The 10157-nt window shown below is 39.3% G+C and overlaps 2 protein-coding genes across 3 annotated transcripts in view; both read right to left on the minus strand.

Moving 5' to 3' along the window:
- abca3b (ATP-binding cassette, sub-family A (ABC1), member 3b) overlaps positions 1 to 1833 on the minus strand; it is a 35716-nt gene extending 33883 nt beyond the window's left edge. The window contains exons 1-2 of the mRNA XM_014010072.1: positions 1555 to 1833; positions 528 to 626 (exon numbers count right to left, since the gene is read on the minus strand). Of these exons, the coding sequence (XP_013865526.1) occupies positions 528 to 581 (54 nt within the window). The 5' untranslated portion in view covers positions 582 to 626; positions 1555 to 1833. The remainder of the gene's footprint in view (positions 1 to 527; positions 627 to 1554) is intronic.
- A 1346-nt stretch (positions 1834 to 3179) lies between these two features.
- The window catches only part of ccnf (cyclin F), a 10046-nt gene continuing 3068 nt past the window's right edge, over positions 3180 to 10157 (minus strand). Inside the window, exons 4-17 of one of the 2 annotated variants that reach the window (XM_014010074.1) lie at positions 9882 to 9949; positions 9525 to 9721; positions 8697 to 8750; positions 8285 to 8389; positions 8047 to 8124; positions 7495 to 7646; positions 6977 to 7141; positions 6709 to 6832; positions 6447 to 6627; positions 6260 to 6347; positions 5586 to 5685; positions 5319 to 5455; positions 4407 to 4579; positions 3180 to 4122 (exon numbers count right to left, since the gene is read on the minus strand). In XM_014010074.1, the coding sequence (XP_013865528.1) occupies positions 3692 to 4122; positions 4407 to 4579; positions 5319 to 5455; positions 5586 to 5685; positions 6260 to 6347; positions 6447 to 6627; positions 6709 to 6832; positions 6977 to 7141; positions 7495 to 7646; positions 8047 to 8124; positions 8285 to 8389; positions 8697 to 8750; positions 9525 to 9721; positions 9882 to 9949 (2053 nt within the window). In that variant the 3' untranslated portion in view covers positions 3180 to 3691. Of the gene's footprint in view, positions 4123 to 4400; positions 4580 to 5318; positions 5456 to 5585; positions 5686 to 6259; positions 6348 to 6446; positions 6628 to 6708; positions 6833 to 6976; positions 7142 to 7494; positions 7647 to 8046; positions 8125 to 8284; positions 8390 to 8696; positions 8751 to 9524; positions 9722 to 9881; positions 9950 to 10157 lie in introns of both variants that reach the window. The other variant, XM_014010073.1, reaches the window with a different exon arrangement.

Consider the following 10157-nt stretch of genomic DNA (forward strand, 5'->3'; position numbering starts at 1 on the left):
GAAAGAAAGAAAGAAAGAAAGAAAGAAAGAAAGAAAGAAAGAAAGAAAGAAAGAAAGAAAGAAAGAAAAAAAGAAAGAAAGAAAGAAAGAACTTTACTAACAGTTGATGAAAGTATGATCAAGCATAGTTTGGTTGAAAAGTTATTTGACTGAATTTATTTCACCATCAGGGTCATAACCTAAGTCACAACAATTTTGAAAAATTTAAACAAAACCAGTAAAGTTGTATGTTTTGACATTTCATGAAGGCAGCTGCTGTACGAGATATATTAAGCTTGTGACATAACACTTAAATGTACTGTATTACTTCAAAAAGGTGGCTGGATAATATCTAAAGTTGTTGAAGCAAAATGTTAGTCAGTTTTCTGTATTTATGATGTTCCAAATGCCAATTACTTAAATTATGTTATACAAGCTGCTGCTCCTAAACCAGGGCTATGTTCTGACAATATACAGTCTCAGACCACATCGGAACCTAATATAGAGAGAAAACACACAAGATTTATGAGCATCTTCCTCCAACTCACCTGCTGAAGAGAGTTCTTCCACACCAGCAGTCCAAATTGTCTGATGATAGCCATTTTTGTCAGTAAACAAGAAACAGACAAGGCAGATTTTCACAGTGGCTGGAGAAAGAAAAAAAACATACATTTTAATTTTGGGGTTAGATGTAAAATGAAAAACAGCTGGAAGAGATTTCTCAGTTTCCATTTGACGATAAATGAAAAAACAATGAAAAAGAGAAGTGAAACAGCAATCATGAGTTATTAAAATTATCAGTTGTCTTCAGTTTTGTAACTACAAAAATCAAACGAGAGAACACTAAAATGGTTATAAGGATTTAAAAGATAAATTAGGTCAATATATGTAAAAAAAATGGAGCAATCGTGGCTAAATTACTTATTATTATTACTCATAATGATGCCATAGAAATAAAATATGATTAAATATGATTGTTTGTGATAACTTTCAATGACTATTTTATACAGTTAGAGACACAAAATTATACTACAAAAGGTGGGCTAAAATTAATAATAAAAACTGTTTTGCATTAGTTGAGTCCTAGAGAACACTTACTATGACTTTGAGTTTTATTTTATCGTAAACATGATTTGTGACATGAAAAACCCCTAAAAATAACACTTGTAATGGCAAATTTTTATCTTGCTCCCATATTAAATTTGGAGTACTTTTACTTGTTCGCAATAAAAAAAAATAAGCTTAAAAAATACGTGCTTGAAACTTAAAATCTGCTATAAAATTGTTTGCTTTGGTAAACAAATTGTTAAAGTTGAACTATTTCCTTGTATTAAAAAACTTATTCTGATTGGTCCAAATGAGTCCTTCGGCTTTCCTGATTGGTCAGTCAAAGTGCTTGTCAATCTCTATGTGTTTTTTTCCCCCATAAACATCGGAGCTAAGGATACAACAAAGAAAACGGATAAACTAAAATATCGTGTCAGTCCATTTGCACGTCTGTTATTTAAAACCACTTCCAAAATCACTTCTCCCAACTAAAGTGTTGCTTTACATGTATTTTACGTGTTTAAATACCTTAAAAGCAAATGTTTCGGCGGATAACCTGAGGTCCCGTCTGTCTCCTCTCCACACACCAGCCGAGGTGAAAAAACAGTTCCTGCTTTATCGTCTCAACACCGGCGAGATAAACATCACCGCTAGGCCTCTTCTGTCATCAACACCATCGATGTTCGGTGGCATTTGGTAAAGCTAAGCGCGCCGCAGTCCAGCCTCGGCAGCTCGCTTGCCTGCTAGTAGTAGCGAGGCGATGACATTGCACCAAAGCCTGGATGGACGTCGGCTATATTGTCCCACAAAACGTAGCGAGCGACGAGCGTCAACAAAAGTCACGTGATCTGAGGAACACAGCTCGTCACGTGACCAAAACAATTTATGTTATGCTCTAAGTTATAGACACTGCCTCAGTATTTCTATTCAGCTGTGGACACAAAGGAGTTCAAAATAGCAGCATTATCAGCTGCTAATTAATTTTTTTTTAATTCACAAGAAAAGTCATCTCAGGGCAGTGTGCCATTTAGTTAGTTATATAAGGAAGCCAGCAGATTGCATCAAATTTTCACTTCATTGCAATCTCCCATTCTGAGCAGCACAATGGTGACCGTGGAAAGAAAAAACTCCTTTATAACAAGAAGAAACCTACAGCTGAACCAGGCTCAGGAAGCCTTTGCCTTAATTGGTTGGGGTCAGAATAAGCAGGAAAGAAACAATTAATACATATCAGTAATGATTTGAACAACTAAATAATAATACAGTGTGTGATGGGAAAGCATTAAAACGGATTCAAATTACAAAGTTTTAAACTTTTTTTAATTGAACTCAGTACAAAAAAATACATATTCACATTATGGAACATACTGAACTGTAAAAAAAAACTATAAAAGAAAACCTGCCTCTTTTTTTTTTGGAATGGAGCAAATACAATTTCAAGTAGTGGCATGTTTGTCTTAGCGCTATGTACATTTGAAGGGAAAGAAAACAAAACAGACAGGAGTAACGGTTTAAAATGTATTTACAGTCAGTCACAATCGTTTTGATGTTATGTCTTTGCCATCTGTATCCTGAATGAGACATACAGTTCTTCGAGAAGCTCACTGGGTAATAATTTTCCTCTAGTGTGTTACCTTTGATTTGTGTTAAAGACAAGAAACACAAATTCGTTGAAATAAAAATAATTCCTCAATACTGAATGTTCAAAGTAAAATTAGGAAGCATGGTACATTTCATTGCATTGCACATCTGTGATGATATAAAAGTGCTAAACTTGATTCAGTTTGGAGGAAAATTATGTTTGAGCTTCACATTACATTTGAACACTGAAGACTGCGCAAGAAAGTTGAAAGTTTAGCTTCTTGATTAGTGAATTAACTAACATCTGTGCAGAGCTCTTGATGGGATTAGTGTGCCACAGGTAAAAGATAAAATATGCTCATCAACTGCTGTATAAGTGGACTGCAGCCAATGCAGACTACAAAGCGACACGTTTCACAGCTCTGTTTCTTTAAACAGATGCCAGTGAAATGACAAATGACACCACAGTACCTTTGGCAAAGATGCAGAATAAAGAACAAAGCAGAGCAACAAGAAGGTTGACAATCATTTTTCAGGCTTCGGGTGCAAACTGTTCAACTAGAACGCAGTAGTCAACGTTTTTAGGGATCAATTTAATACAAGACTACTTCTTGTACACAGTGCATATCAGAAACTACAATAACCAAAACAGTTTTTTAAAACTATGACAGCTGCATTTTCCCACCTAAAAACAAACAAAAAAACAAAAACTTGAGGTTGTTTTTTCCAGCTATCAAACGTGATCTGAGATAGGTTGTTGTAGAAGGCTGAAATGCATCAGGCTCCTGGGAGAAGTCAAGTCATTTTCCAGTGGTTTTACAGCTGACTGTGAATCTCAGTTCATGGGAGGTATTTCTATCAGTCCCTGCCTGTAAACATGTAGATGAAATGTAACGTGATAGAAAGACAAGTTATTTCCCCGTTCATGTTCGTTTTTTTTCCCTTTCAAGTTTCAAAACTCCAAGTCTTTTGATTGACCAGTTCAGACTCACAGGTTTGGAGGAACCTTGAGAACAGACCAAAAGTGCTGCAAGTCTGAATCTGAGCGAGTGGTTTTGGTGGTCATTGGATTAATAATTCCTTCTCACAGGCTCAGAAACCCTGCACTGGCAGAGAACTCCTCTCCTTCCACCTCACCTCCACTGTGAGCTGCTGTGTTCTTCCTCTTCACTTGTTTGGTGGAGGTGCCCCTGGGCCTCTGCATGGGCACCAAGAGGCGGAAACCTGGCTGGACGTTAGCAGAGACGGCGCCCAAGGAGGCGGTGAAGGTCTTGAATGTGCAAGGCGTGAAGGTGGCTGATGAGGAGGAGCATGTAGACGAGGGGCTAACGCTCTGGACGGAAGAGTATCCTGAGCTACGAAGATCTGCAGACGAGGGGAGGGGTTGTTGCTGATCTTTGTTCGCCTCGCCCAGCGCTTCACAGAAGCTGTCTTCGTCGCTGGACAGAGCTCTGCAGTGTTCTCCTCCAACGTCTGCATCGCTCAGCGGGCGCAGTTTGATGGATATCATTGACGCTGTTAAAAAGAAAGTTAAAAGAAATGAGAAATGCGCACAAGATAAATAATCACAATTGTTATTGCTCCATATTTACTCTCATTATCCAAGTTAATAAAGATGGACAAAACAGCTGCTGAGTCATTTGTAGTCACATTATGTCCCATTGAAAGTGGAGCTCATGCATTATTCTCCTACTTTCCATCTAGATTAGGTCATTTACATGCATTACCTATAAGACTTCTAAGAATCTCACAGGAATAAATGTCCCCTTTGCCTTCTTTTTTCTCGTGCTTACAATCACCATCTTTTTCTCCCTCGCTCTCTTCCTCGTGGTCCCCCTCATAGCCGGAGCTGGAGGAGTCCAGACTCCAGTCCAGGATGTCTCCCAGCAGCATCTCCTCCTGATTGGACAGCTCTGCCGTGGGCGTGGTCACCAAACTGCCCCGTTGGGCCTGCACGCTGTCTTCGCGTCTCCTTGGGAGGAAGAGAGGTAGACAGGCGGAGGGTTTCAGTGAGTCACAGGAGCTCCTCACAGATGGCACAAAGAAAAACACCTTCTGGACAGGCCTGTTCACGGGTCTGTTGGTCACGACGCGCAGGAGATAATTAGGACTGCTAAATGAGCAAGAAACCCGGCAGGGTCAGTGGTTGCTTGACTGTTTAGTTTTGTCAAAATATTTTTGTCTTTCAAATCTAGTGGTTTAAGCAGAATAAAACCTATAGATTTCTGTCTTTACATATTGGACTGTGTTTAAAGCGAACTGGAGACCATAGCAAAAGGAACAAAATCTATTTTGAGTTTAAGATTCCTGATCTGGTCCTGTTGTGTATTGTAGCTTTAACAGCTTCCGTTCCTGGTCTTCTCTTGCAGTCAATTGAGTTATCTGAAATCATCGGACTGTTCATGCACGCAGCAATCAGCAGCGAACATCTCCACTGCCAGAGCCAATTACTAATGATTTTTTAACAAATGGTGTCCCCTGCATTGAAGCACCATAAACGGAAACCAAATATCACATCAAAAAAGTGGTCTGGTTTTTCACGTATCTATACATAAAAAATAAAGCATGTCTTGCTTTGTTCATTTTGGAGAAACAAAATTGTTCAATCAACACTTTGCGCAAGAAATCCAACTAGGTTATGGTAGAATAATTTTATTTTTACACATTTTGAAAGGAAATAAAGAGAATTTGTGTGTTGGTGGCTGGCTCACCTCTTGTTGGTGCTTGATGGGGAGGCCAGGAATGTGTGGATGTCTGCTGGTTGAGCACCAGTGGGACTGGGAGGGTCCATCTGAGGCTCAACTTCAGGAATCTCTAAGATCTGGCAGAGCTCTTTAAATTCCATCACCTTGTGGAGGTGAAGAAGTAAGATCAATGGCAAATTAGAGAAAAACGGTAACAGATGTGCAGAAAAACAAACTAGTGAACTTGAACCTTTTTTTATAGTGACAAAGAAAGAAGCGTATTTAATTAAGTACCTTTTCCTTGCTGATTTGCTGGTAGGCCTCATCTTCAAAGCGTTGCTTTACACCAGTCAGAGACATGTGTCTGTAGTCTTTGGGAACATCTTGACTGAAACTAAAGACAAATGAAAGAGATGGAAAAAGAAATTGAGTTGGATCCACTATAGCCACTGCAACAATACAATAAACTCCTAAGGACAAATCTTGTTACTTGTCCATTTGAAGATTAGTTTCTTGGGACAATGCTCACCTATTAAACTGAGACACATTTCTGTGACACACTTTGAATAATGCCTTCCACTGCAGATCTATGTTTTATGCTCCTTTTACGAGGCTATTTATTAGCGGATGATTTTTTTAGCTTCCCTTTTCTAATCAATATGACAACATACTGACACATAACCAATCAATAGCTGTTTTCCAATCGTGTACAGAAAAGATGCGAGTTTTACAGTCAGGTGTGAGTCACGGTACAGTAACAGAAACAGAAAATAAAAATCTCAGTTATTTTTGTATCTTTGTGATAGAATCCATTTGTGTTTCCAATCCAGAATCTGCTGTTTGAGAGCAACCATTAAAAACACATACAAATAAATCCACCAATAGGGTGGTATGATCCTGAAGAGTGCGGTTAGAATGTAACTGTTTGGTTATCAGTCCAATCAAAACATTTACACAGATGAACTTACCATTTGACATAAAGCAGAACAGAAAGCGGAACCAGGTCCTGCTTGGAAAAGCCTGTGTACTCGCTTAGCAGGGAGGGCCAGACGGGACCTGCGGGCATAACTCAAGATGAATATAAACTTTACACAAAACTAAAAATCGTAAATTTAGACAGCTTTATGCCTTGTTTGTGTTAGCATCGGTTAGTACCGTAGTGATGCAGTGCCCGTGTAAGGAGAAGTGCAGCGCAGGCCAGTTTGGCAGGAGGCGGCGAGGTGAGAGCGGAGTAGAGCAGCGACAGTTCGCAGACATAGCTGAACAGGTGAGTGGATCTCCTCTCCATGGGGAGCAAGGAGAGCAGCACCTTCCCATAATCCGGCAGCGTGGGGCTCTGAAAAGGGAAAAAAAAAAAACATGTTCATTAATCTTAAAATTAGACGACTTTATCACCACCTTAACAATGATTACTTACTCTGATTTTCCCCTTTAGCACAGAAACCACCTCTCCCATCATCCGAACCAAATCTTCATATTTGTATGTGTTGTCTGTGAGCCAAACAGCTTCACGAATGGTTAGGATTTCTTTACTGATATACCTGGAGTGAAGTGGAAAAACACATCAAATTAGCCTGATCATTTTAAGTAAGATTTTCTGCATAATGTAAGAATAAACTAAACATATGTCATTATAAAAGACTAGCTACATAAACAGTAAGAGCCTGACTAGCAAGCGTCCTCACCGTGTGCAAATCACCATGCATGCTATTCCTAATAACTGCAGACGGGCCTTGGAGACAGAGCGCAGAGCCAAGTAGCGGTCCACACAACCTACAGTCACATGTAGAGTCAGACTGGAGAAGTCCTTCATGGTGGTCACCTCCACAAGCCAGTCCACCAGGATGTACCTGAACAATGCAAGAAAAAGTTAGAAGAATAAGGAAAAATGATCAAAAATACATATTTTATGTAAATGTTGCTTGTAACTCTTAAATAAAAACTTTCACGTTTACAGTCAAGGCAAATACCATTGTATATTCTGATGGTTTTCTTAGAAATGTTTGCAAATGCTATAAATAGATTGTTCTTAAGCTTATGTGAACACAAAACAGTGACATGGTTGAGTTTTCACTGAGTTTTAGAACAGAGCATAAATTTTTAAAATGCATGCTTATTTTTTATATGCTCACTTTAAAGACATTAAAAACACACTGAGTCATCATTTCGGGAACATCACAGTGGAGTTTCTGTTCTTGTGTACCTCATGGTGTCTTTGATACCCCTCCTGAGGATACCCTGAGCACAGTGCTGCTCCACATTAGAAGAACTGAAAACCTGGGCAACGATATCACAGCAGGCTTTGGACTCCAAACCCAGTGGATTCCCACTGCTGCACACTTTGGCCAAAGACAACTGAGAAAGAAGGTAAAAGGGGAAAAAAAAATTCAGAATAATTTAAAGCTAAAATGACAACAACATGATGGAGTGCTGCACTTGTTTGCGCCGCATTTGGAGATTTTGCAATTCAGATGAGTCACGTTACTATGATTCAGTGTGGTGAGGGGGAAAAAAAAAGAAGTATGTCAGCAACTGTCAAGCCCTTCTGACACAACGTGATATCGCTTCAATGAGAACTAAGGGGAAAGATAAATGGAAGAAAAGCACAGGAGACAAAAAGCTGTCAAATTTAAAGTGTCAGAGATTTTATTACAAAGCCCAGAGAAAATAAAACTCCACGCTGACAAAGAAAGCAGACAGAAAAGAGGGAGAGAGCTAACTGAACGGATCAGTTCAATTTTTAATTCACACACACCTGTGCCTCCCAGCATCCTTTGCTTGCGTAGTCCCTGAGAGTTCGCACACACTGCAGGTACCTTCCCGGGTCTGCAATCTGAAATACAAAACATGCCTTTTATGTTTTCCTTCAAAACAGTCTCCACTACATTTAAACATTTCTGGATTCAGTAGCCAATTTTATAACAACGGTGCTGCAATTGAGTTGGTGGTGTCACAAAGGGAATTGAATACACGAAAAAAAGGATCCATCTTACAGCTGCTTTGCGGCTGTGCTCCCACAGCAGGTAAGAACTGAGGAGGCAGCCGGCCCGTGACGACTCCTCCAGCAAAGATACGCCATTCAGGCGTCTTTCTTCCTCCTGAAAAAAAGTCAGCAGAGTCGCAGATTTTTATGACGCATCTGATGAATGTTTTTGTTTCCCTACACTTGTAAGACGGCAGTAAACTGACAGTCTGACGAACACTGTTTCGGCTAATTATTAACGCTACTGACGTGTCAAACAACAAAGACCAGCGATGCTTTGAGTAATGGACTGAAACTAATACAACAATGGATAAAAGAAAGGCAACCAATCAATTTGTGCAAGCACAAAGATTAGCATTTTTATTCAGAGTCGTAGAAACTGAGCAAACCACACCCAGAAAGTCAGATTCAATCTCACTCACGTCAAAGAGAAGCAAAACTCTGGCCAAACAGTGTAACAATGGACCCCTCTTCTCCTGCAGAGAAAAAGAGAAAAATGAGTTTCTACACTTGAAATAGTTTCATGCAAATATCCTAGAATTTACAGAAAAAATAAAAATCATTGCTGCTGTGAGTGCTACGCATTAAGTCACCTGCAGTTATTAGAGGGATCCCCTATTAGTTGTAACATTAGACTTTATTTGATAAACATATATTTTAACTGTAAAATAAAGACTGTAAAAAATACTGTAGGCTGTTTAGTTTTGTACATTTTTAAAAAATATATTTTAACACGGACKGAGCCATTTTATTTACACACAAAGCATTCTGGGTAAAGGATGACATGGATAGGTCCTCGGTGTGAGCGAGCTATATCCAGCCTGAAGGTTAATCATATTAATCAATATGTTTATCAAATAAAAGTCTAATGTTACAACTAATTGGGGATCCCTTTAAAGATTTACTGTCTGTCAGTAAAAGTAAAGAGATGTTTTAGCATGCGTGTTTGTTTTCCCCATAAATTTAATGAAATGATCAGGAAGTAATTATTAGATGTACATATGCAACTGATTAACTTTTGGAGTGAGCCCAATTCAAAAAGGCTACCACAGCTATTTCACATTAGCCAACACAAAAATTATTGTAGTTCAGTGAATTTTTAAAATATTAAGCTAAATTTTGGTGCGGTCGTAGCCGAGAGTCATACAAGTCCATTGCATTCCTTTGAGGGATGTTAGGTTTTGAATTTTGTTTCAAGATTTCCCAAGAAGCAGCCACATTTACACTGATTTGGCAGCAGCAGAGCCTACCATGTCGTTATCGCACTCAGCCTTGAGGCGATCGAATACCACGGCCTTGCAGCAGCTGCCAGTGGGCGACCACGGCGGACGGATAAACACCCATGTGAAGGGATCGGCTTTGGGAGAGCGCAGGCTCTCCGCCAAACTGAAGAAGTGGGAGGCTTTTCGACCACATACATCCGCTCGCCCCTCATCACTCAGCAGCGCTAGAGGAAAGAAAGAAGGCAAGCGTGAAGAGCTGTAATCATTTCATCAAGATGGTTCGGTCTCCGACGTTAAACTGACACTCATTCAACCAGAGTAAAAGCGGGTATTTACTGTACACTGACTGGGCCAAAAAATAAGAGGGAAATAACTTCAACTTACGTCCTTCGTTGTACAAATAAGCAATGCCAAGTTTAACAGCAGCTTCAAAGTTCCCTTTTTCTGCAGCTCTGAAATGAAGCAAACATTTTATATTGAAAAGACATTTGGGAGAAATAAGGGCCCAGCATTTCTTGAAGGAATTCATGTCACCCTCTGCCTTTCATACCACAGTTATAGACTAAAATATAATGGTAAGAAATTAGAGTTGTAGTAGTTTTGGTCAAATCATGAAAACAGCAATTGTTGAGATGTCACAAATGTATATATATATATATA

This window comes from Austrofundulus limnaeus, unplaced genomic scaffold (genome assembly GCF_001266775.1).
Source record: "Austrofundulus limnaeus strain Quisiro unplaced genomic scaffold, Austrofundulus_limnaeus-1.0 Scaffold65, whole genome shotgun sequence".
In the NCBI taxonomy this organism is placed as follows: Eukaryota; Metazoa; Chordata; class Actinopteri; order Cyprinodontiformes; family Rivulidae; genus Austrofundulus; species Austrofundulus limnaeus.